Source organism: Lissotriton helveticus, chromosome 4_1 (assembly GCF_964261635.1).
Source record: "Lissotriton helveticus chromosome 4_1, aLisHel1.1, whole genome shotgun sequence".
In the NCBI taxonomy this organism is placed as follows: Eukaryota; Metazoa; Chordata; class Amphibia; order Caudata; family Salamandridae; genus Lissotriton; species Lissotriton helveticus.
In genome coordinates, this window is record NC_136063.1 from 1,101,207,130 (window position 1) to 1,101,234,559 (window position 27,430).

Consider the following 27,430-nt stretch of genomic DNA (forward strand, 5'->3'; position numbering starts at 1 on the left):
GACAGTTAAAAATAAAAATTAAAATAATATATGCATATACAAGCACACATGCCTTACCATTTGGTGTGTCATACGCCATAGTCTCTATATTCACCAACACAGAATTCTCAAATGGTTTATCATACTGTTGATAAAAGATAAAATAAACTTATTAAACATAAAGCATAGATCTTAATTGTATTAATATGTATAGCACAATACACCAGTATAAATGTAGGAAGTGCTTTTTGTATCACTCTGGGATGCTTCAAAATTCTGAACACAATTCCTCTCCCCTAGCCAAATCAACATATGGCCTCATACTGTCTTTAATAGGATATTCCCCTGTATCCGGAAGTATTATACTTGTCAAATGTATTCTTCGGCACAGACTGTTTCCTAGTAAGATTTGTGTTATGTTTGTTTTGTCACCTTACAGATCATGTACATCTAATTGTTGCATAGTTTTTATTTTTTATTTTGTTTTATTTACTGAATTTTCATAACGGAACAACCATAAAGTTCATCAGCATTTACACATAGTAACAGAGCACAGATTGATGATTTGATACATTCCAATAAAACCCTAGTGGTAAAATTCAGTGTTTGGATTGCAATAACAGATCTCGAGCAGTGCATGGAATGGCATCAGTCCTCAACCATAGTCATCAAATAGGAAGTTAACGGACCCCATATCTCACGTGGCCTAGACGCACTTGGTAATTCTTCCGCATAGCAGGTGAGTTAATCCCGACAATATACCATATCTTTCATCCAATGCTTATGCTTTGGTGCGGGTCTGCCACCCCAATGAATGGAGATTCTTAGTTTCACCAATAATAAAGCTATAGCCACCAATTTCCAAATTATGACTTTGAACTTTGTACTTTGCAAGTATGTTTATTAGGGAATGTCACAATCTATCAGTGTTCCCACCATTTGTGTCAATGTGTGTGTGATCTGTATCCAGAACTCAAATCTTTGGACAGGCCCATGCCAAATGTTGGAAATCTGCGTTTTGCGCACCACATCATATACAGTATGCAGAATCTCTTAAAACATATTTATAAAGCTGTGCAGGTGTACAATACATTTGATGCAAATATTTAAAATGAATAATTCTAAGGTTCCCATTTGCAGTCAGCTGCCCTGTCAGTTTGCAACATGTTCTCCCTTCATCCTCCGCCAGTGGCTCAGATAGAACAGCATTCCATTTCATGCGGTGGACCTACCCCAACGGTTACTGCATCTATTTGTGAAACCCTATATGAACGAGTGATACGTTTGGACCTTGTTTGCGCCGTGTATATTAGCTGCAGCGCTCCTAAGGTGGGCGACTCCTCAGGAAAGCATGGGTATAGTGCAGGTAATGCTGCGTGTAAGCGGCTGTATATGAACATCAGCATTGAAGAGGCCCGCCACCCTCTACAAACTGCGAGACTCTGATAAATTTCCCTTCATGAAATATATCTCCTATTGTGTGTATTCCTGCTTCATGTAGGACCTTAAGCACCAGCCTCACTCGTTACAGAGAGTTCAGTATGGTGCAAAAGTGGCATAGCTGGAGCGTATAGAGGGAGCCTTTGCGCCCTCTTCCCAAGCTCCTTCCACGTGTTGACGTGCATTGCACCGTATCCATTTCTCCCTTTTCAAATATAGTGCTAGTGTTTACAATCAGGGCTTTAAGTGGTATTGGATGAACAGCACCAGTTTCTACTGCACATGCGTAATGTGCCTGAGCACAGAGATAGTAGAATTGTAAATCTGGAGCTGTGAACCCACCCATTTCATATGGAAGTGTTAACACCTCCCACTTCACTCTTGGGTTTTTACCCCCCATACAAGCATGATTAGAGAAGTGTGAAGTGTAGTGAAGAAATGCGGTGTTAACCGAATGGGGTTATTCATGAATAAATATAAAAACTTCGGAAGTACGATCATCTTGATTAGCGCTATTCTGTCTGCAAACTATAATGGTAATGTTATCCATCGGTACACTTGCTCTTCTAGTCGTGTGATTGCCCTTCCATAATTGGTTTGTATAACCACATGTGGATTCTTATAGATCCAGATTCCCAGGTACTTTACCGGGTCGGTGCTTCATTCTAATGGATACCCAAGTTCTATGTGCGGTGTGCTCTCAGTCAATGGTATTCCAACTGACTTATTCCAGTTAATCCTCAGCCGTGAGTGCCATTCAAATCGGATATATTCCCTGATCAATTGCACCAGATATACTGAAGGGTCACGTACATATAGGACCATAACATCTGCATAAATTTATTTATTTTATTTTTTATTTATTTAAGAGGTTTTATATAGCGCTGGCTGGACCCAGGAGTATCAGAGCGCTTTACAAGGTGTTTCCATACAGGTACAGTGTGTATAAGCACAGACAACGGAATAATAAAAGAACAAGTCCACATAGGATACATGACATCTAGATAAAAAAGTAAAAAACAATTGCTAGACACTATGAGTCATACAAAATAGCGGTCACAGTTTGGCGGGAAGCCTCACTTAGGTATACAAAAACATGCAAGAGAACTGACTGTCATGAGGAGGGGAGGTAAGGTGATCAGATAGAAGGAAAGGGAGTTGGCCAGGCGGGTGGTCACAAGTCATATGCAGAGCAGATAGGTGGGGTGATGCAGAGGGGCGAGGCTACCAGGGAGGGATTAGAAACCCCAGTATTTATTAAGGAGAAGAAGTTTGAGTTCTTTTTTGAAGCTGGGGTAGGACTGGTTACAGCGGAGGTCTTTAGGGAGGGCATTCCAAATAAGTGGGGCATTGCCTGAAAATGAGCGTGACTGAGTGGAATTCTTTTTCTGAATGGGGGGAATAAGTAGGAGGGTGTTGGAGCTTCTCAGTGATCGCGTGCAGCCTGCTTTGGTCAGTTTATTGGAGAGGTATGCCGGTGTGTTTTGGTGGAGGATTTTGTGCGTAATGCAGGCGGTTTTATATGTGGATCTACCTTCAATGGGGAGCCATTTAAGGGATTTAAGGGCGGGAGAGATGTGGTCAAATCGTTTGCAGTCCGTGATAAGCCTAGCCGCGAGGTTGAGCACAGATTTAAGAGGTGCCAGGTGGGTTTTGGGAATTCCGGTGAGGATGGCATTGCCGTAATCAATGCGCGATAGAGCAAGCGATTGGACTGCCAGTTTAAAGTCATCAATTGGGATGAAGGGCTTAATTTTCTTAAGGTTACGGAGGGTAAGGAGGGCTCCTTTGGCAGAGTTGTTGATGTGAACGTTGAGAGTTAGTCGGTTGTCAAGGGAGATGCCCAAGGATTTGACTGAGGTGGCTAGGGACAGGGAGCAGTTGAGGGCGTTAAGGTCTGTGATCCACTTTTGAATGGGGAGCTGGTTGTTTTTTGGGGAGAAAAGAATAATTTCAGTTTTTTTAGGGTTAAGTTTGAGATGGTTCGAGTGGAACCAGGCTTGAATTTTGATGAGGGTGTTGTTGAGGTGGAGGATGTCAGCATGGGTTTTTATCTTATGGTAGGGTTGTGTATCGTCAGCGTAGAGGTGATAGTTAATCCCTGCTTGTTTGAGAATGAGGGTGAGAGGTTCCATGAAGAGGTTAAAGAGAGAGGGAGATAGTATGGATCCTTGTGGAACTCCTAGAGAGATGGGGGAGGGGTTCGAAAGGCAATTGTGGATTTTAATTTGCTGAGCGCAGTGCTGCAGGTATGAGACAAACCAATTATGAGTCATGCCATTAAGGCCGAATCGTTCTTTAAGGACTTTGAGAAGAACAGAGTGGTTAACGGTATCGAACGCTGCGGAGAGATCAAGGAGGATCAGTAGGCTAGATTCGCCATTGTCAAGGGAGTGGTGAATGTCATCTATAATGTTAAGCATGGCGGTTTCGGTGCTGCAGCCTTTCCTGAAGCCAGATTGAAGAGGGTCAAGTAAGTTAAAAAGTTCAATGTGTCTGTCAAGCTGAAGAAGGACACATTTTTCAAGGGCTTTCGAGAGGAGGGGCAAGTTGGAGATAGGACGGAGGTTGTTGAGGTCATTAGGGTCAGCCGTAGGGTTTTTAAGAATGGGGGTGATTTGTCCCAGTTGAAGGGAGGTGGGGACACAGCCGGTGGCTAGGGAGGTGTTAATGATCGAGGTCCAGGCAGGTGTGATGATATGTTTGAGGTTTTGGACAAGTTTAGAAGGGAGGGGGTCTTTAGTGTGGGAGGAGGGTTTAAGTTTTGCAATGATGTCAAAGACATCTCTTTCAGTGACTGGCTGGAAATTATGCCAAGCGGCGTTATTTTTAGGGTGAGTGTTGGGGGGATTAGAATCTTGGAGGGTGGAGGGAAAGGGGGGGGGAGTGAGATCAGTATTATGGAGGGTCGTGGAGGGGGCGGGGGGGAGTGGGCAGGAAGCAGGTGCGGTAGGGGGTATGTGTAGTATGGAGGTAGGGGTCAGAGTCGGCAGGAAGGATTGCTCTATTTTTGTAATTTTTTCAGAGAAAAAGAGGGCTATTTCTTCGCATCTGGACGTCGAGGCCATAAGTACAGGCGGAGCGGCTGAGGTTTGATTGCGAACAATGTTGAACAGTTCTCTGGGTCTGTTTTTGGCTTGGTCAAGTTGTGTTCTGAAAAAGGATGCTTTTTGTTTAAGGATGTGTTTTTTGTAAGAGGATCTTGCAAGTCTAAGGCGAGCTAGGTGCAAGGGGGAAGGGTGCAGTCTCCATGTTCTTTCCGTCTGTCTCAGTGAGCGTCTTTCATTGTTAAGCTCCGTATTAAACCATGATTTGGAAGGGACGGTTCTTTGGTTTTTGAGCTTAAGCGGGGCCAGGAGGTCTAGGGTTTCAATAACTGCTTTGTTGTAGTGTTCAGTAAGTTCATTTGCGTTAAGTGAGGGCGGAATGGCGAGAAGTTGGGCATGGAGTTTGGATTCCAGTACATCCGGGGGGATATTATTCAAATTTCTGGTCAGTTTCGAGGGTTTTGTGGTTTTTGTGGGCGGGGGAGTGGCAGAGACCGCTATAGAGAACAGTATGAGATGGTGGTCGGACCAGTCGATGGGAACAATGTTGGATAGGAGGGCTAGATCTTTGCTAGTAATTATTGCATCTAGGATAGCTCCTTTGGAATGGGTCGGGGAGTGACAGAGTTGCTCTAGGTCATTGATCTCGAGAAGGTTGGAAAGGAGGGTGATAGAGGGATCGCTGCGCTCATTCCAGTGGAGGTTAAAGTCTCCCAGGAAAATGTTGAGGGAATTGGAAAGTGAGGATTGTGTAAGAATGTTGGATAGTTCATCAACGAAGGGATGAGTATTGCCGGGAGGGTTATATATGTTGTGAAGGCGAATGGGTTGGGAGCCGTGAATTTTGAGTTCAGCTTCAAGGTATTCAAGGGTGCAGTAATTAGTATTATTGACAAGGGAAATTTGTAGTTCCTCTTTGAAGATGATGGCAACACCACCGCCAATTCGGATGGGCCGGTCTTTCCTGAGAATAGAATAGCCCGGAGGAGCTAGGAGGTCCAGGATGCTTGTCGAGTGGTCTTTGAGCCAGGTTTCCGTTAGGAACGCAATGTCGATGGATTCACTAAGGATAGTTTCAGATATTTCAGTGGCATGTCGCACAGCGGACCGACAATTAACAAGCATGCAGTGAAGAGGTTTCGGGGGAGTTTTAGGGAGTGGAAGGGAGTGGATGGCTGTGAGTTGGGGAGGAGGCCTAGGTGAGCAAGGTGAGCGGGGAGTTCGGCTAGTCCCCAGTATGACAGGGATGCTGGAGGCCGGGGGAGGCTGGAAATTAGTGGGTGAGCAGTGAGGGTAGGATTTGCAGAGGTCGAGCATCTCCATGGGGGAGAGGGGGCAGGAGTTGCGGAGAGGTCTGTGTGTGCGGCAGTGTAGGAGTCGTGCAAAACTGTTTGGGGGTAGCGGGATTCATATGTCTAGTACGAGCGCAGTTTAACCGAAGTGGGAGGGCTCTGTTTTTGAGGGAATAGAAATCAGATCTAAGATGAGCGAGATCTCTGGTGAGAGTGGCAAGAGCGTGTTCAATGTTGCAAAGAGAGTTAGATATAAGACTAAGGTGGGATATTGGAGAAGGGGGAGGGAGCGGAACGGGATGAGCGATGTTCTTCATTGGGGGTGGTTTGTTGTTGGGAGGGAGGGTGGGGTTCCTAGAAAGGGAGATGGGAGGACTGTGGTAGTAGGGCAAGAGGAGGGGCATGGAGGGGGAAGATGGGTATGTGGTCATCGAGAGTGAAGAAGGAGGAAATGGAGGGGCAGGAGTGTTCGGAGGAACCGTGAGGGACTGGTCGGGAGGGGGGAGCCATGATAATCAAAGGGAGAGAGGATGGGACTAGGGGGGGGGGGTGAAGGGGCGGTTCTGGATTAGAGTGAGAGACGGTTCGGGTTGATGGTGCATTGAGTTTTGGGGGGACAGAGTATGGGTTTAGGTGAGGAGGAATAGGGTGGAGTAAGAGTGGGAGGGGAAGGGCAGGGAGAGTAAGAAAGGGGGTGGGGGATAGCACTTGTGGTGTGGGAAATGAGGGGAGAGTGAGGGCAGGTCGTATGAGTGGGCGATTGGGAGCTTTGGGGAGTAGGGAGGATCAGGGGAAGAGGAGGGTCCATCGAAGAAGGCCGGGCCAGGGGGGTATGCGGGGGGGGGGTCAACAATTGTGTGGCATTGTTGGACGTGTACATGGTCAGCAGTTGTAGGGCATTGTTGATCGTGGACATATCTGCAGAGGGGAGTAAAGGATAAGGGAGAGGGGTTAAAGTGGAGGGCAAGGGGAGAGAGGGGGGAATGTTGTTGGGGGAATTATGAAGTTGGATGGTCAGCAATGGTAAGGCATTGTTGACTGTGGGCACGTCAGCAGAGGGGAGTATAGGATGAGGGAGAGGGGTAATCGAGGAGGGCAAAGGATGTGTGGGGGGAAGGTCATTAGCGGCATTGTGAAGCTGGATGGTCGGCAATTGTAAGGTATTGCTGGACATGGGCGTATCAGCGGAGGGGAGTATAGGATGAGGGAGAGGGGTTAAGGGGGAGGGCAAAGGATGAGAGGGGGGTAGGTTATTAGCAGAGTTTTGAAGTTGGATGGTCAGTGATCTGAAGTGTAATTCAAAGGGTTAAGGTGGGGAACGGCCGCTTGGATGAGGATGTTACCGGTTTTAAAAATGGAGATATTGATTTCCCCAGGAAAGGTAGAAGAGGGAGAAGTGGATAGTTTATGGCCATGGGGGATTTTGAGGGACTTCGTGACTGGGAGATATTGTAGGAAAACGCTTTTCCATTTAGAGGGGCGTTTGGAATAGAAGATGTAGTTGGTAGTAATAGGGGCGGTCAGGCTGTAATAGTTGTCCACAATGAGAGTTTCAGGGTTAAGGACGAGAAGGTTGTGTTTGAATTTTTTTCTTGCGTATTTCGAGAGGTTGTGGGGGTAGAGAATGGACCAGGAGTTTGGGCCATGTTGGGATAGCTGAAGAGGAGGCATAGTAGGGGATAGTGGTAGGTTATGAACATAGGTGCATGTAATAGGACATCGGGTGAAAGAGGCCTATCGGGGTCATGAAAAGGAAATAACAAAGCTGGTCATATAAATAAACAAATTGAGGGGCGAAATTCAGGATAAGGCCACTAGGTGGCGATCAAGGCAAGCAGGTCTGAAAGGAATAAGACTATAGCTGGTCATATAAAATAAGCATTGAAGGGCGAGGTTCAGGATAGGACCTAGTATGACTTAATAAAATAAGCAATTCAGGGGCGAAGTTCAGGAAAGGACCACTAGGTGGCGCTCACGGCTAGCAGGTCTGAAAGGAATAGGACTATAGCTGGTCATGTAAGATAAGCATTAAGGGGCGAAGTTCAGGATAGGACCACTAGGTGGCGCTCAAGGCTAGCAGGTCTAGATAGGTCAGTATAGGGTCATTGTGGTTCAGGAGAAAAAAGATAAGTGGTCAGGACGTTTGTTGTTGTTTGCTAAGCGTCCATCTTAAGGGGTCAGGAAGTAAAGATCATGGATTCCACGCCATTTTGTCTCTCATGAGGGATGTGGTATAGAAATGTCCCAATCAGTTAATATCGTTACTCAGCGGAGTAACTGGATACTCAACGGGCTTTTGGTAAAAGCGCAACGCAGTCTGCGTATATCTCTGCCGTAATATGCATGCCAACGGTTCCAGTACTACTGCAAATAATAATTGCGATAATGGTCAGTCTTGCCGTGTGCCACGCAGAAGCTGGAAAGCATCAGACGTCTGCCCATTAATACGCACTCTCGCTACAGGATCAGTGTATAATAGCTTGACCTGCGATGTAGGACAGCAAACATATATTTCCAGGAGATGAGAGTCAAACGCCTTAGCGGCGTCTAGCAAAACCATCACTGCAGGCAATGTTGGCTCTAAAATATATAGTACTGCAAATAGCGTACGTAGGTTGTGGGACGTGGATTGAGTAGGGACAAATCCAGATTGGTCAGGGAGCACTATTGTAGGGCGCAACAAACGCAGTCTGGTGGCCAGCATTTTAGACAAAATCTTTACATCTGTGTTCATAAGCGGAAGAGGCCTGTATAATTCACAGCTATCCGGAGCATTTCCAGGCTTCAACAGTGCTATGATCAACGTTTCCCGAAGCGTGTCCGGAAGGCGCTGTACCTCATACCCCTCTAAGTACATCTCATGGAGATAGGGTATCAGCAAGTCAGTATATTCTTTATAAAATTCTGCTGGTAAGTTGTCAGTGCCCGTTGCTTTCCCGTTGGGAAACGCTGAGATGGCATCCCGAATTTCATCTATCGTAATTTGATGGATTAAAAAATCCTCCTGCCCGCTTGATAACCATAGTCACGCTATATCTTCTAGGTACTGTGCAATTCTCTTCTGCTGCTGTTTGCCTGCTTGCGTACATAGTTTGGCAGTATTGCACAAAAGAGCTGAGTATCGCCGGCGTGTCATAATGAATAGTGTTATCTTCTGCAATCGCTTTAACGATACAGGTTTTGGTCCCAAGGCTCAGCAAAACTATTGGCTAATGGTTTCCCAGGTCTTCCCCCTTCCTCATAGTATCTGGCAGTCCATCTACGCGACATATGACGCACCTCCTGATCAGCTGTCTCATTATACTCCGTGACCTTTGTTCTAATGCTAGCCAGCATTGCCCTCTCAGGTGTGGTTTCATATTCCCTTTCAAGTCGCCCCAATTCCTGCTCAAGCCGCTTCATGGTCCCACGTAACGATTTGAGCACTCCTGCTTGTAATCCTATACATACTCCGCGTATTGTTACCTTAAACGCTTTCCATAGCGTTCCCATTCTCTGTACTGACCCTACGTTATTGACAAAACAGTCTGTTATAACCTCTCTTACTCCTTCACGGAATACCTGGTCAAGTAATGAGGAGGATTGTAATCACCATTGAAATTGTGGAGGTGTGTGTAGGTATAGTCATATTGAGTAAAACTGGAGAGTGGTCCGACAAAATTCTAGGCAAATGTTTGACATTAGTGGTCCAGGTATTCACATCACTTGTGGCCAGCCAAAATCAAGGCGCGACCACGATTGATGTGCATAAGAATGGCATGTACCTGAAACTCCTGAAAGGTTAGAAACGAGAACTAATTCAAGTGTATATGGTGAAAGTAGACATTTTCCTGAAACTCCAGTTTCAAGAAATGAGACTTCTTTTAGAGGTCCAATGGGTGCTGGAAGAGATGAGGAAACTCCAAACACTTCAGAATATTTACGATCAAAAGAAGAATTATTTCGACAATTAACTAAAGGCATGGAAGCAGTAACAGTTCCAGTAACGATTGGTCCTGTTCAACCTGTTTTTGATCAAGGAGAAATTAGGCAGCCAGGTTTAACAATCCCATTAAATGCAGAAATTCAGAAAGTGGCTGAAAAATCTTACTCAGAATTAACTGAAATTCATCGAGAAAAAACAATGATTCCTGATTTAACTTTTAATCCAGGTTCATCATGTAGAACACCAATGGGTGCAGAGTCAGATACTGAATCCCCAGAAAAGAGTGTTGAAAAATCAGATTCATCCTCAAAGCTTGATGTTGCAAGATTAAAAGCAGATTTAGAGGAATTAATTATTGGCACAATTGGTCCTGACAGTTTGAAGCATTATCAAGATGATGAATTGTTATTCATTTGCAAAAGTGTACAGTGGAAAACGAAAAACAAATATGATCAATTAGAAGAATTGGCTGCAGAATTAGAGATTGATTTGAACAGGCAGAAGAATTTGGGAAAACATTACAGATTAGATTTCACTGAAAAAGACATTGAGAATTTTAATACAATGGGAAGAATTGTGCATATAAAAGATTTGATTGTGTACATTAAGAAATTGGGTGATTTGAGTAAATGGAGAGTGAAGTGGACCAAGAAAAGAGAGGAAGAAAAAAGAGAAAGGCTGGCTAATCAATACCCAATGAGAGAAATTGCAGGAGGTGGTTATGTGCATGTTCCCTGGTCTAGACAAGACATTTTGTTGTTCACAAATGATTTTCCTCGACTGAGAGAAAAGCCTGTAGAATGGTATCGACAGGTGGATAGATTTATTAAAGTGTCGAAAGTTCTGTGGATTGATCTTGATGGATTCTTTGACATTGTTGTACCATCAGATCTTTGGACAGAATGTAAAATTGCTGTAAGTTGGCCAAAAGTAGAACCAGCTCGAGATACAACAACAGGTGCTCCATCATCAGAAGTCATGGGGTTGTATGACAAAGTGATTTACTGGTTGAAAAATAAGATTCCCCCAAAAGAAGTTGATTGGGTCAAAATAGACAGAACAAATCAGGAGCCAAAAGAATCAGTTCATTCATTCTATGAAAGATTACTGTTGGTTTTCAAACAGTACAGTGGCTATGAAAAATTAAGTGAAAAAGACATGAGCCACTTTATTTACAGATTTGTTTATGGTCTCAGACCTGAAATTGGTGAGATGATCAGAAATGGTATTGTCGGTTGGCAATCACTCTCAGTTAATGACATACTGAGAAAGGCAAAATACTGCAGTGATGAGATAGACGCCAGGCAGAAAAAGTTAAAGGAAAAAGCTATGTGGGCACAGGTGAAGGTAGCTGAACAGCAGATTGCAAATTTGGAGAACAAAAACGTAAACTTCAATCAGAATCAGAATCAAGGTCAAGGAAAATTTTAAGGTAATTATAATAAACCAAAATGTGATGTTAATATTGAAGAGCTTAAACAAAAGCTGCCTTGTTTTAATTGTGGCGAAATTGGACACTGGAAGCGTGAGTGTAAAAATCCGCCCAGAAATTTTAAAAATACATCATTAAATCCACAGATGCAGAATGATGTAAATCTGCAGCAACAGCTACAGCCACAATTAAATTAATTGAATCTGCAGCAACAGCTACAGCGACAGTTAGCGAATCAGCAGTCAGATTCCACAACCTCCTCTCCCAAACTGTGTGAATGGTCAAAGGTATAATTCGGAAACAGGATTCAGCGGAGGTGATCAGGTAATCAGACCAAAAAGAGTGAATGTGCCAAATTTTTCTCAACAGTTTTTGATGACAGAAAATGGAGGAAGTGATTCAGAGGATTATTTATGACGGTGCCTGAGAGAGGGGGAAGAGTGTGTGCTTGGAGCCACTCTTGAGGTTGACCAGTCTGGTCCATATGTAAATGGTAAAGTGAATGATGTAGAAATCACTTTTCTTGTGGACACTGGTGCTACCCGTTCTACTGTTAGATCAGTGGAAATTGAAAACCTGCCTCTCTCTGGTGACACCATCCAAGTAGTTGGCGTAGCTAATCAGCAAATTAAAACAGATTTGACAGAGCCTGTAAAAATAGAAATTGGCAAATTCAAAGACAAACACAGGTTTGTGGTTTACAACAGCAGTCCTGTAAACTTGCTGGGAAGAGACATCCTATGCAAGATGAACTGCAAAATACATTGCTCACCGGAGGGTATTGAGCTTCAGACTTTAGAGGAAGATGGGCTTTATAAATTGACAATGTTAATGGTTGAGGCGGAAGAAAGTAAATTGTTTCCTGCATTTGACAAAGATAATCTTCCAGAAGAATTTAAAAAAGACAGTCAAAACTGAAATTTGGGATTTGACTGGAAGTGAGATGAGTTTGATGAAACATGTTGATCCAGTTAAAATCAGTGAAACAGGGAATAGATTTTCCTAATATTCCTCAGTACAAAATGAAAGCAGAAACAATTGAAGGTGTTATTCCTGTAATTGACAAATTCATAAAGCAAGGTGTTCTAAAAGAAATTGAAAGCAGTCCTTGTAATTCACCGATCATGGGGATCAAAAAGCCAAACGGTTCCGGATAAAATGTGGTGATTAACATTGATTATTTAATCTGCGTGAGTCTAAAGTTTTGTTTTAATTTATAGAAAAGTAAGACGATATATACTCTAATAATATATCCTGAATGCCTTATATATTTTACCAACATTTGCTGCCGGACCGGAAGGTTGTCGGCTGAATAGCTGTGTACTGTTATGGACGTGATGCTGAAAGTGAAACGATATCCTTCGTTATGGTGAAAAAAAAAAAAAAGCCAAACGGAACGTACAGAATAGTCCAAAACCTGAGAAGGGTTAATCAAATAGTTGTTCCATGTTGTCCAGTTGTTCCAAATCCAGCAGTGATTCTTGATCAAATTCCCCATGATGCAGAATGGTATACAGTGATTGACCTTTGCAATGCGTTCTTTACTGTTCCATTGCATCCAGACAGCCAGCAAATCTTTGCGTTCAGGTTTCAAGGTCGCACATTAGCATGGTGTCGTATCCCTCAAGGGTATACAGAGAGTCCATCTATCTTTAATCAGTTGTTAAAGAAATCTTTGGAGAATTTAGATTTGCCAGGAAAATCGACATTGGTCCAATACATTGATGACTTACTCGTAGCAGCAAAAACACGAGATAACTGTGTTACAGATACAATTACTCTTTTAAATCACTTGGCAGATGAGGGACATAAAGTGTCACCTGCAAAATTACAGTTTTGCAAACAAGAGGTAAAATACCTTGGTCACAGAATTGCAAAGGGAATCAGACAAGTGACAATTGAAAGAATCAAAATGATTTAGGGAATGCAACCTCCTAAAACACAGAGACAGGTCAGAATGTTTCTAGGAATGGTTGGCTATTGTCGTCAATGGATTAGTGGATTTTCGGTAATTGCGAAACCACTGCAGAGACTAACAAAATCAGATATAAAAGACCCAATTGTACTCACAGAAATTGAAATGGAAGCTTTTGAGAGGCTAAAAAGAAGCTTGTGCGAAGCCCCAGCCTTAGGCATGCCAGATTATGAAAAAGATTTCGAGCTATATTGTACTGAAAGGGAAGGATGTGCATTGTCAGTTCTGATTCAGAGACACGGGAAAAGCCTATAGCTTACTTTTCAGCAGTACTTGATCCAGTTGCAAAAGCACTACCAGGTTGCTTAAAAGCAGTAGCTGCAACAAGCGTGAGCCTTGAGCAAAGTGAGGGAATTATCATGGGATTTCCTGTAAAGGTCTATGTACCTCATTCAGTTGAAATTCTCCTTACCAGAAGTAAAACGCAGCATCTAACCAGTAACAGGCTTACCAAATATGAGAAAATTATTCTGGGATCAGATAATGTCTCAATAGCGAGGTGTGTGAATTTAAATCCTTCTACATTATTGCCTGATGGTACTGTAACAGAAATTAAAAATGAAAATGACTGTAACAGAAATTAAAAATGAAAATGACATCGACCATGAGTGCTTAGATGTTTTGGAATATTGCACCAAACCTAGACAGGACATTAAAGATGTTCCTTTGCCTGAATCAGATTTTGTTTACTTTGTTGATGGTTCTTGTCTAAGAACAGATGAGGGTTATCTGAGAGCAGCATATTCTGTCTGTACAGTTGCTACTGTGATTGAAGCATCATGTCTCGAAGGAATTCGTTCAGCTCAAGTAGCGGAATTGATTGCTTTGATTCGTGCTTGTGAAAGAGCAATTAATTTGAAAATCACCATAGTAACTGACAGCCAATATGGATATGGAGTTGTGCATGACTATGGACAGCTTTGGTCCCAAAGAGGTTACTTAACATCTGCAGGTACTCCCATCAGAAATGCAAAACTGATTAAAAGATTGATCGATGGCATTCAGTTTCCAGAAAAGATTGCTGTCATGAAATGTTCAGCTCACAAAAAGGGTGAGGATTTTATCACCAAAGGGAATGCCTATGCAGACGAGATAGCGAGGTACTGTGCTAAAAACAATTTTTCAATTAATCGGGAAAAGAATGATGAACATGTCTTGAGCTCACTTATGCGAACATCAGTAGTTGAAACATGGCAGGGAGTTAAAGATTTACAAGATGAAGCAAGTGGTGAGGAGAAAAACACATGGTTGAAAGCTGAATGTAGACAGCGAGATGAGGATGGAATTTGGACTTACAAAGATGGCAGACCAGTTTTACCAAATAGCATGATTGCTGACATGGCTAGGACGTATCATGGTCAGGGACATGTTGGAAGAGATTCCATGATCAGGTTTTTCAGACAGACTTGGTTTAATCCAAAGTTTAGGATTGTTGCAGAGTCTCTCTGTCAACGGTGCTTAGTTTGCCAACAAATGAACCCCAACAGAAAAACAGTTGTGAGCATGGGAACCATAGGACGGGAGGGTGGTCCTTTTACCAGGTTACAAATGGATTTCATTGACATGCCGCCACACAACAAATTGCGTTATGTCCTCGTAATAATTTGTCTGTTTTCAAGGTGGGTTGAAGCGTTTCCCACACGTCATAATGATTCAATCACCGTTGCAAAATTGCTTTTAAGGGAAATTATACCTAGGTACGGTTTTCCGGTGACTGTGGAAAGTGATCGTGGAAGACATTTTGAAAACAGATTGTTACAATTGGTTTGTGGAGCTTTAAACATAGAACAGAAACTTCATTGTGCATACAGACCAGAAGCATCAGGTGTTGTGGAGCAAGTGAATGGAACTATTAAAAACAGGATTGGAAAGATGTGTCTAGCTACAGGTATGAAGTGGACAGATGCACTTCCACTTGTTTTGATGTCTCTGAGAAGTACACCTGATAAAAAGACAGGTTTAAGCCCACATGATATTCTCATGGGCAGGGTTATGAGACAGGCATTTATACCTGTAGGAAAGTTGATGACTATTAATGATAGCATTATTTTGGAGTACTGCAGGAACTTGTCTGACGTCGTGACTTCTGTGTCTAATCAGGTGGGAACTGAAGTGCAAACAAGAGAGAAAGAGCAAGCACATGATCTGTTACCAGGTGATTGGGTGAGGACAAAAGTTCATCGAAGAAGAAACTGTCTAGTACCCAGGTGGCAGAAACCAAGACAGGTTATTTTAGTCACAACAAATGCAGTGAAGTGTAAGGGTTTGAAGAGGTGGATTCATGCAAGCCACACCATTCGTGTACCTACACCTGAAAATTCTGATGAAGAGAGTGACACCACTGCTGATTCAGATTCTGAAGAAGAACCTGAAAGAAATCCAGATCTTTAAGATCGGCAAGAAAGTCGACATCTGGAGAGTTTGAATGAAAATCAAGCATTAAATGAAAATGATTTGGAAATTGTGATACAAGACTAAGAAAATGATGAATATCTGCTAGAAGAAGAAGCAGAGGAAGAGTCTGATCAAGTTGTAAATCAAGACCAGGAGAATATTGAAAAGCAGAAAAGAAGCTCTGAAAGCAGGAACAGGAATTCTAAAACTGGGAAGTTGAAGGTAATTGAAGAAGAAGAAGAAGACGAATTACCAAGTACCAGTTATAAAGATGATGTTCCTAACGGAGTGAAGCTGCCGAGTAAAGAAGTACCTGAGTCTAGAATTCAAATTTCTGACAGTGAAACTGAGGAGAGTGATGAAGATTCTCAAATAAGAAATTTCAGAAAAAGAGCTTGGAGAACAGAATGTAATGTGACCGAGCCTAAGAAGAAATTACTAAGAAAAGGTGATAACTGGCCAAAAGAAAATGAAGGCCTGAAATTCAAATTGGTACACAGATCAAAGGAGCAAATTAACGAGATATCAAGTCAAAAAGATCCTGAAAAGAAAAGTGAGGCAGGAAAGAAAATAGAAGTCATTAGTAGAAGGGCAAAGAGAATTGTGAAACCAAATCAAAAATATAAGTCACCTGAGTGGACTTACATAATTATTCCACCTGTTGTGGAGATCAATAATAGTAGTCAGGAAGAGATAGATGACAATAGTGACAACGATTGAAGCATTTTCTGTAAAAATTTAGGTTTTCGTTTTTGGCATAAGGCTGAAGAAATTGTGTTAGGTGACACAAGGTCGAAGAAATTGTGTTAGTTGGAAAACAAATTGTGACATAAGGTTGAAGAAAAGCTGTTAGAAGGTGGGGTTTTCTAAAAAAAAAAAAAATCTAGAATAGGGGGGTGTTATTAATTTAGAAAATTTAGACATTTTTAATTTTTGGTTTTTCTCTGCAAGGCTTTGTTAAAAGAGTGAAAATGCCTTACGTTTTTGTAAATAACAGTTCAAGATGCTCCATCTTTAAGAGATGCAGTAAGATGTCTTTGATTTGTGTGGTCCTAATAATCTTGTTATGGTTAGTTGTAGCTGTCATTTTCCCTTTTGGAATTGATAAGGAAATGTATAAGGTCAATATGACAAGCAAAGCTTTAGTTAAACAAGACAAACATAGTGCAACAGGCAAAACTAACAGAGTTATTGATCATAATCCAAAGATTCATCAAGATAGATCTGTTAGTGATTTTTCTAGCAATACTTTTTCAAGACTCCTGGCTGAATATGTAAAGGTCATGGAAGTCAAAGACTGTTATATTTGTGTGAAATTGCCTGCTTCTGTTTCGGAGGGAGTCACTTATAATATGCTTCCTCTTACTTATGGCATAACCTGTAGTGTGATAGCTAGCTTATTTTATCAAACTGGTCGTTTAGAGTATTATTATTCTAATTATGATGAGATTTTTGCAAACCTGAAAATTGAGAAAAGTCTAAATAAGCACAAGCAAGCTAAACAGATGAGGGAATTCTTTATTGTGACAAATGAACTCACCTATGAGTATGTTTTTAGAAATAATTTGACATGTAAATTGAGATATGAGGAAAAGTCTTTCCTAAATTTAGTTGAGGAGAGAAGAGCAATTTATAAAAGGAATGAGATGTTAAAACAGACCAAATCCAAGTTCTGGCAGAAAGAGGATGAAAAACTTAATGGCAAATCTTTTGAGAATGCTGCTATACACATAGATAAACCAATTAGTGGTAAATTTTGCATTAGGAGAGACAATACTTTAGTTGACAACTATTTTGTAGGTGCAAGTCATTGTGAGGATACTTATCAAATCATGGGGGGTTGGGGATTCAAAGGTGGCAAGGATCCAATTTTTCCTGGGATTTATTTTGTTTATGGAGATAAAGCTTATTACAACCTCCCTGATCACTGGTATGGGACGTGTTTTGTAGGATTGGTTTTTCCAAAAATATTTCATGTTGACAGAAATGCAGAAGGTTCATTTGAAATCAGCAAACATTTGAACAGATACAAAAGAGAAAGTTTCTCAGAAATTTTGGGAGACATATTTGAAGCAGTGATACCTTTAGTGGTTATAACCCTGAATGCAGGTACAATCAGAAAATTGTCTACAATTGTTGACAGATTGTCAACTGACACAGCTTGTGGTTTCCAATTAGTGGATACTGAGCTTATTGCTATTCGGTCAATGGTAATGCAGAATCGTCTTGCTTTGGACATTCTGCTAGCAAAAGAGGGAGGAGTCTGTGGCATTTTGCATGTCCAACATTGCTGTACCTATATCCCAGATAAGAGTCCGGGTATAGAGATGCATATCAAAAATATCACTGAGTTGCAATCAGAAATTGTTCCCTTAGAAGAGGATGATTTTTCAGAACGTCTGTCCAAAAGATTTCAAGCAATCAAAACCTGGTTTCAAGAGATTGGAGGTTCAATTCTTGGCAAAGTACTGACACCTTTATTAGTTATAGTTTTTGTGATACTGTTGTTAAAGATCAGTTGCATGTTACACAAGAGAAAGAAATACCTGAGGGAAAAGAAGAGAATATACAAGATCAGAAAGGAACAAGAGAAAGAGATAGAACTGGAGGAGTTTTGTAAAACTCAATATGAGAGTTGCAGACAAACAGATGAGACAAGTCTTTAGAAATACTAACACAGTGTAGATTAAAACATGTTCATCTATGGGATAAAAATTTGCTAAATTTTGGGTATGGTTTGGTGATTTTGAAATCACCAGATGAGGGAGTTGATGGAGCGAGATTTAGAAATATATTTATTTCAACTCGCAAAGTTAAACTTCCATAATAAATAAAAATATTAACATGTGTGAAGTGAAAATTACTAATCAACCTAGATTAAAATTGCATATCATCACACGTGGGAAACTAATATATGTGCTCATATATGTGCTTTATGTTGCAAGAATGCTTGTTTGTAAAAATAAAACAAAACTAATCTTGTCTATTGTTTTGTCAATTAAAATGCGGCTGTTTTATTAATGGCATGTGCTTATTTCTGTTTGTTGCTTTATTTGCTTCTGCTAGGTAACATTTATTAATGGGTTAATAATTAGCAAAGGTGTGTGGGTAACAGAATGATTTCTAATTCTTGCATTAATTATTCTTTAGTGTTTGTTTGAATACTAGTTACTGAGAAAAAGGCTTGAGGCCTAACACATCTTTAATATGGAATTGGCAAAGTCCTGTTCAGGAAAAGCAAAAGCCTAGTGTGGAAAGTTTCTGTCACGTTTAAAAAGAAAAATGCAAACTTAATTGAACAATGAACTATTCGTGCTCTTGGTCGGACTAGCCAAGGTCGGAAACCGGCAGAGAGATTGTCAAGCTAAGGAAGTCACGGACTGTCTATTACAAATGTTTCAAATTGGAGGAAGCTGCGTGACTTGAGAATAAGGGACAATAGACTCTAAGAGAGAGTCGGAACTGGGCTTCGAAAATGCGATGACATTATGTGGTCTGACGTTTGTCAGCCAATCAGAATTTTTGGATGGCAGGAAAAAGTATTCATTTTAGTTAGGGAAAAAGGTATAAAAACTGACCCCTTTTGGAGGGAGGGCGCTGCTGCTTCTTGCTTTCCAAATCCAGATGGGTGTGACGTGCTGACGGACTCTTTGGAGCACGTAAGGATCAATAGGGCTAAATGACTTTTACTCTTTATTTCTTTTAGGCAAAATGAGATTTAGACAGGGAAATAGGGTTTAGGTGATGGAAAAACTGTTTATTCTTCTTTAAACATGCTATTTGATTCTGCTTGAAACTGACTGACTAATTTACAATTTCTCAAACCATGCTGCTTGAAAAAAAAAAGATTCTAAATAAAATACACTTTTCTTGAATAAATAGTTAATAAATAAGATTTTTGAAAATACAAGCTGGACTTGTTATTTCATGAGTTTTAGTTACCATGAGCAGATCCATTTGCCTAAGTGGCTTAATTAAATGCAATATTTTACAAAAAACCATGGTAAAGTCATTATATCGCAGTTGTATATAAATGTATATAATTTGTGAATAGGTTTTATTAATTAAGTCACATGAATCAGTTGCTCAAAAATATGTCACATTAGTTTATGGGCCTTGTGAGTGATTTATGATTAATGGTGAGTATTGTGGAGTTGGGTAGTGTTGCTATGACATATTTTCTTTAGGGGCGCTGGATCAACATCATCGAATTTACAAAAGAGAAAAACATGAATAGTACTCTGAGGTGAGATGTCGTCACAGGGACAGGGAGGTAAATCGTGCATCCAGTTATTTACTGTAGGGAAACTAACCAATCTATGGAAGGTACCAAATCTAAAGCGAGACAATGAAAATCTTTCATAATTATCTAGCACATAGGTTAAATAGGGCTGAATATTAAAAGTCGTTAATATCATTGGATGTTGCAGAACAGAGGGTTTTAGGACCTCAGTTGCGACTCTTAGAGAATCCAGGAAAGCTAAACCCTCCTTCTTCAAGTTTTTACACGAGATAGCTGAGATATTAGTAGGATTTATAAAATAATCCACTTTTCCAATGTCATTTAAAAAATTACGGACATAACTCAGCCACGGTATCCTCATGGCTCCCTCTAATTTTAGGATATCTATCAAAATATCTCTATTAGGCCTTGTTGCTTCTTGTATCCACAGCCTGTGCCATAATAGTACAGGTTCCAGCTTAATTAAATCAGATTTAAAAGCAAAACCCAATTCTGCATGACAATTGTAATTAGGGGTGCTCTTGGGAACCGCAAGGATAAACTTCAAGAAGGAATTTTCCACCACTTGGATAGGCGTGGGGTCAGCAAAACCCCATACCCCGCTTCCATAAGTAGCACCAGCCACACATTTAGCTTTATAGATCTTAATTAGCTCCACAGGTGGTCTGGTGCCTAATTTCTTTGAAACGGTCTTAAGAGCGTCCGTCGATTAAATCATCGCAAGTTTTTTAGCTGACACAGCCTGCGACCACGACTCACTCTGAGTAAAGAGTATCCCAAGATAGGAAAACTGCTTGGTAGATTCAAGCTTCTGTCCTGCGATAAATATGGCCCTCTTAGATTTACGATACAGAAAAGGGGGTGGTGATGAACAGAGTGTCTGAATTAAGCAGACCACTCTTACCCAGTCCAAAGATCAGGGCTTGATCCATCACCGTTATTTATCTCACTGCCCCATCCCAGCTCAGAACCTGGCTATATGCAAATTAGTCTGTCCCTGGCCCAGTGCATCATGGGAACAGGGCAGACCAAACTACCAAGCCAATTCTTCACCAGAAAGGAGACAAGCTACCAGGGACCGGTTTCTGGCATTTCAGCCTCTTCGGCCCGGCTTGCTTGAATCCTGATGGAGCAGTGAGAAAGGGACTCATGTCTGAGTATACCCTGCCACACCTATAGTGGCCAAAAACGATACAGAAAAGGGGGTGGTGATGAACAGAGTGTCTGAATTAAGCAGACCACTCTTACCCAGTCCAAAGATCAGGGCTTGATCCATCACCGTTATTTATCTCACTGCCCCATCCCAGCTCAGAACCTGGCTATATGCAAATTAGTCTGTCCCTGGCCCAGTGCATCATGGGAACAGGGCAGACCAAACTACCAAGCCAATTCTTCACCAGAAAGGAGACAAGCTACCAGGGACCGGTTTCTGGCATTTCAGCCTCTTCGGCCCGGCTTGCTTGAATCCTGATGGAGCAGTGAGAAAGGGACTCATGTCTGAGTATACCCTGCCACACCTATAGTGGCCAAAAACGATACAGAAAAGGGGGTGGTGATGAACAGAGTGTCTGAATTAAGCAGACCACTCTTACCCAGTCCAAAGATCAGGGCTTGATCCATCACCGTTATTTATCTCACTGCCCCATCCCAGCTCAGAACCTGGCTATATGCAAATTAGTCTGTCCCTGGCCCAGTGCATCATGGGAACAGGGCAGACCAAACTACCAAGCCAATACTTCACCAGAAAGGAGACAAGCTACCAGGGACCGGTTTCTGGCATTTCAGCCTCTTCGGCCCGGCTTGCTTGAATCCTGATGGAGCAGTGAGAAAGGGACTCATGTCGGAAGCTTGTTTCCTTCCCAGTACAAGAATTGGCTTGGTAGTTTGGTTTGCCCTGTTCCCATCATACACTGGGACAGGAACAGACTAATTTGCATATAGCCAAGTTCTGAGCTGGGATGGTGCAGTGAGCTAAAAAACGGTGATGGATCAAGCCCTGATCTTTGGACTGGGTAAGAGTGGTCTGCTTAATTCAGGCACTCTGTTCATCACCACCCCCTTTTCTGAATCATTTTGTCCACCATAAGCGTGGAAGGGTATACTCAGATGTGAGTCCCTTGCTCATTGCACCATCAGGATTCAAGCAAGCCGGGCCGAAGACGCCTGAAATGGCAGAAACCGGTCCCCGGAAGCTTGTTTCCTTCCCAGTACAAGAATTGGCTTGGTAGTTTGGTTTGCCCTGTTCCCATCATACACTGGGACAGGAACAGACTAATTTGCATATAGCCAAGTTCTGAGCTGGGATGGTGCAGTGAGCTAAAAAACGGTGATGGATCAAGCCCTGATCTTTGGACTGGGTAAGAGTGGTCTGCTTAATTCAGGCACTCTGTTCATCACCACCCCCTTTTCTGAATCATTTTGTCCACCATAAGCGTGGAAGGGTATACTCAGATGTGAGTCCCTTGCTCATTGCACCATCAGGATTCAAGCAATCCGGGCCGAAGACGCCTGAAATGGCAGAAACCGGTCCCCGGAAGCTTGTTTCCTTCCCAGTACAAGAATTGGCTTGGTAGTTTGGTTTGCCCTGTTCCCATCATACACTGGGACAGGAACAGACTAATTTGCATATAGCCAAGTTCTGAGCTGGGATGGTGCAGTGAGCTAAAAAACGGTGATGGATCAAGCCCTGATCTTTGGACTGGGTAAGAGTGGTCTGCTTAATTCAGGCACTCTGTTCATCACCACCCCCTTTTCTGAATCATTTTGTCCACCATAAGCGTGGAAGGGTATACTCAGATGTGAGTCCCTTGCTCATTGCACCATCAGGATTCAAGCAAGCCGGGCCGAAGACGCCTGAAATGGCAGAAACCGGTCCCCGGAAGCTTGTTTCCTTCCCAGTACAAGAATTGGCTTGGTAGTTTGGTTTGCCCTGTTCCCATCATACACTGGGACAGGAACAGACTAATTTGCATATAGCCAAGTTCTGAGCTGGGATGGTGCAGTGAGCTAAAAAACGGTGATGGATCAAGCCCTGATCTTTGGACTGGGTAAGAGTGGTCTGCTTAATTCAGGCACTCTGTTCATCACCACCCCCTTTTCTGAATCATTTTGTCCACCATAAGCGTGGAAGGGTATACTCAGATGTGAGTCCCTTGCTCATTGCACCATCAGGATTCAAGCAAGCCGGGCCGAAGACGCCTGAAATGGCAGAAACCGGTCCCCGGAAGCTTGTTTCCTTCCCAGTACAAGAATTGGCTTGGTAGTTTCGTTTGCCCTGTTCCCATCATACACTGGGACAGGAACAGACTAATTTGCATATAGCCAAGTTCTGAGCTGGGATGGTGCAGTGAGCTAAAAAACGGTGATGGATCAAGCCCTGATCTTTGGACTGGGTAAGAGTGGTCTGCTTAATTCAGGCACTCTGTTCATCACCACCCCCTTTTCTGAATCATTTTGTCCACCATAAGCGTGGAAGGGTATACTCAGATGTGAGTCCCTTGCTCATTGCACCATCAGGATTCAAGCAAGCCGGGCCGAAGACGCCTGAAATGGCAGAAACCGGTCCCCGGAAGCTTGTTTCCTTCCCAGTACAAGAATTGGCTTGGTAGTTTGGTTTGCCCTGTTCCCATCATACACTGGGACAGGAACAGACTAATTTGCATATAGCCAAGTTCTGAGCTGGGATGGTGCAGCGAGCTAAAAAACGGTGATGGATCAAGCCCTGATCTTTGGACTGGGTAAGAGTGGTCTGCTTAATTCAGGCACTCTGTTCATCACCACCCCCTTTTCTGAATCATTTTGTCCACCATAAGCGTGGAAGGGTATACTCAGATGTGAGTCCCTTGCTCATTGCACCATCAGGATTCAAGCAAGCCGGGCCGAAGACGCCTGAAATGGCAGAAACCGGTCCCCGGAAGCTTGTTTCCTTCCCAGTACAAGAATTGGCTTGGTAGTTTGGTTTGCCCTGTTCCCATCATACACTGGGACAGGAACAGACTAATTTGCATATAGCCAAGTTCTGAGCTGGGATGGTGCAGTGAGCTAAAAAACGGTGATGGATCAAGCCCTGATCTTTGGACTGGGTAAGAGTGGTCTGCTTAATTCAGGCACTCTGTTCATCACCACCCCCTTTTCTGAATCATTTTGTCCACCATAAGCGTGGAAGGGTATACTCAGATGTGAGTCCCTTGCTCATTGCACCATCAGGATTCAAGCAAGCCGGGCCGAAGACGCCTGAAATGGCAGAAACCGGTCCCCGGAAGCTTGTTTCCTTCCCAGTACAAGAATTGGCTTGGTAGTTTGGTTTGCCCTGTTCCCATCATACACTGGGACAGGAACAGACTAATTTGCATATAGCCAAGTTCTGAGCTGGGATGGTGCAGTGAGCTAAAAAACGGTGATGGATCAAGCCCTGATCTTTGGACTGGGTAAGAGTGGTCTGCTTAATTCAGGCACTCTGTTCATCACCACCCCCTTTTCTGAATCATTTTGTCCACCATAAGCGTGGAAGGGTATACTCAGATGTGAGTCCCTTGCTCATTGCACCATCAGGATTCAAGCAAGCCGGGCCGAAGACGCCTGAAATGGCAGAAACCGGTCCCCGGAAGCTTGTTTCCTTCCCAGTACAAGAATTGGCTTGGTAGTTTGGTTTGCCCTGTTCCCATCATACACTGGGACAGGAACAGACTAATTTGCATATAGCCAAGTTCTGAGCTGGGATGGTGCAGTGAGCTAAAAAACGGTGATGGATCAAGCCCTGATCTTTGGACTGGGTAAGAGTGGTCTGCTTAATTCAGGCACTCTGTTCATCACCACCCCCTTTTCTGAATCATTTTGTCCACCATAAGCGTGGAAGGGTATACTCAGATGTGAGTCCCTTGCTCATTGCACCATCAGGATTCAAGCAAGCCGGGCCGAAGACGCCTGAAATGGCAGAAACCGGTCCCCGGAAGCTTGTTTCCTTCCCAGTACAAGAATTGGCTTGGTAGTTTGGTTTGCCCTGTTCCCATCATACACTGGGACAGGAACAGACTAATTTGCATATAGCCAAGTTCTGAGCTGGGATGGTGCAGTGAGCTAAAAAACGGTGATGAATCAAGCCCTGATCTTTGGACTGGGTAAGAGTGGTCTGCTTAATTCAGGCACTCTGTTCATCACCACCCCCTTTTCTGAATCATTTTGTCCACCATAAGCGTGGAAGGGTATACTCAGATGTGAGTCCCTTGCTCATTGCACCATCAGGATTCAAGCAAGCCGGGCCGAAGACGCCTGAAATGGCAGAAACCGGTCCCCGGAAGCTTGTTTCCTTCCCAGTACAAGAATTGGCTTGGTAGTTTCGTTTGCCCTGTTCCCATCATACACTGGGACAGGAACAGACTAATTTGCATATAGCCAAGTTCTGAGCTGGGATGGTGCAGTGAGCTAAAAAACGGTGATGGATCAAGCCCTGATCTTTGGACTGGGTAAGAGTGGTCTGCTTAATTCAGGCACTCTGTTCATCACCACCCCCTTTTCTGAATCATTTTGTCCACCATAAGCGTGGAAGGGTATACTCAGATGTGAGTCCCTTGCTCATTGCACCATCAGGATTCAAGCAAGCCGGGCCGAAGACGCCTGAAATGGCAGAAACCGGTCCCCGGAAGCTTGTTTCCTTCCCAGTACAAGAATTGGCTTGGTAGTTTGGTTTGCCCTGTTCCCATCATACACTGGGACAGGAACAGACTAATTTGCATATAGCCAAGTTCTGAGCTGGGATGGTGCAGCGAGCTAAAAAACGGTGATGGATCAAGCCCTGATCTTTGGACTGGGTAAGAGTGGTCTGCTTAATTCAGGCACTCTGTTCATCACCACCCCCTTTTCTGAATCATTTTGTCCACCATAAGCGTGGAAGGGTATACTCAGATGTGAGTCCCTTGCTCATTGCACCATCAGGATTCAAGCAAGCCGGGCCGAAGACGCCTGAAATGGCAGAAACCGGTCCCCGGAAGCTTGTTTCCTTCCCAGTACAAGAATTGGCTTGGTAGTTTGGTTTGCCCTGTTCCCATCATACACTGGGACAGGAACAGACTAATTTGCATATAGCCAAGTTCTGAGCTGGGATGGTGCAGTGAGCTAAAAAACGGTGATGGATCAAGCCCTGATCTTTGGACTGGGTAAGAGTGGTCTGCTTAATTCAGGCACTCTGTTCATCACCACCCCCTTTTCTGAATCATTTTGTCCACCATAAGCGTGGAAGGGTATACTCAGATGTGAGTCCCTTGCTCATTGCACCATCAGGATTCAAGCAAGCCGGGCCGAAGACGCCTGAAATGGCAGAAACCGGTCCCCGGAAGCTTGTTTCCTTCCCAGTACAAGAATTGGCTTGGTAGTTTGGTTTGCCCTGTTCCCATCATACACTGGGACAGGAACAGACTAATTTGCATATAGCCAAGTTCTGAGCTGGGATGGTGCAGTGAGCTAAAAAACGGTGATGGATCAAGCCCTGATCTTTGGACTGGGTAAGAGTGGTCTGCTTAATTCAGGCACTCTGTTCATCACCACCCCCTTTTCTGAATCATTTTGTCCACCATAAGCGTGGAAGGGTATACTCAGATGTGAGTCCCTTGCTCATTGCACCATCAGGATTCAAGCAAGCCGGGCCGAAGACGCCTGAAATGGCAGAAACCGGTCCCCGGAAGCTTGTTTCCTTCCCAGTACAAGAATTGGCTTGGTAGTTTGGTTTGCCCTGTTCCCATCATACACTGGGACAGGAACAGACTAATTTGCATATAGCCAAGTTCTGAGCTGGGATGGTGCAGTGAGCTAAAAAACGGTGATGGATCAAGCCCTGATCTTTGGACTGGGTAAGAGTGGTCTGCTTAATTCAGGCACTCTGTTCATCACCACCCCCTTTTCTGAATCCTCTTAGATTTACAGTACCTGCCGCAATACATAATGAAAGTTTTAGTTGTATTAACTTTTAAACCCAGCTCATTCATGAAATGGAAAAAGCTATCTACCACACGCTGTAATCCCACTTGAGTACGTGACATAAGAACAGCGTCGTCAGCGTACAAAAGCACTGGGATTGGGCGGCCGGCTACGTATGGGGGATCCAAACTATTATTGCACAGAGCTTTTTCCAATCCATTTATGTACAAGTTAAAAAGGAAAGGGGCCAGGACACAGCACTGTCTGACCCCACTCCCGATTGGAATTTGGCGGTGCATTCCCCCTTTAGGCCAAAGCGAATGCGGGCTGAAGCGTCGCTATAAAAGCGTTTAAGATAATAAATAATATTTTCTTCAACCCCAAGTTGTCCCAGTAAGATCCATAGTTTGGAATGGATCACGCAGTCAAATGCGGCCGAGAGGTCAACGAAGGCCAAGAACAGGTTACCCTTCTTGGCCCTAGTGTACTTCCCGACCAGCATTAGTAGGTTTAGACCCTGCTCCACTGTCCCTAAACCAGAGCGGAAGCCGTACTGAAGATCAGATAAAATGGAATTTTCTTCTGCCCACAACAAAAGCCAGTCCAAAATGATTCGACCCGCTATTTTGGTAAAGGAATCTAAGAGGGAAATGGGCCTGTAACAACCCGGATCTTGTCTGTCCCCCTTTTTAGGTCGAGCTCTCTCGACCTATTGTCATGGAGTTGGCTCTGAAGGGAGACACAGCAGGGAACGCGCGGCGTTTCTTGTCTGTGGACGCGCTTATGCAGGCCAG

General features: G+C 43.1%; 1 protein-coding gene across 4 annotated transcripts in view; it reads right to left on the bottom strand.

Moving 5' to 3' along the window:
* Nucleotides 1-27,430, bottom strand: part of HJURP (Holliday junction recognition protein) — a 934,375-nt gene that overhangs the window by 754,501 nt on the left and 152,444 nt on the right. For all 4 annotated transcript variants that reach the window (XM_078687703.1, XM_078687705.1, XM_078687704.1 and 1 more), the window contains exon 3: nt 58-124. In XM_078687703.1, coding sequence (XP_078543829.1) covers nt 58-124 — 67 coding nt within the window. The remainder of the gene's footprint in view (nt 1-57; nt 125-27,430) is intronic.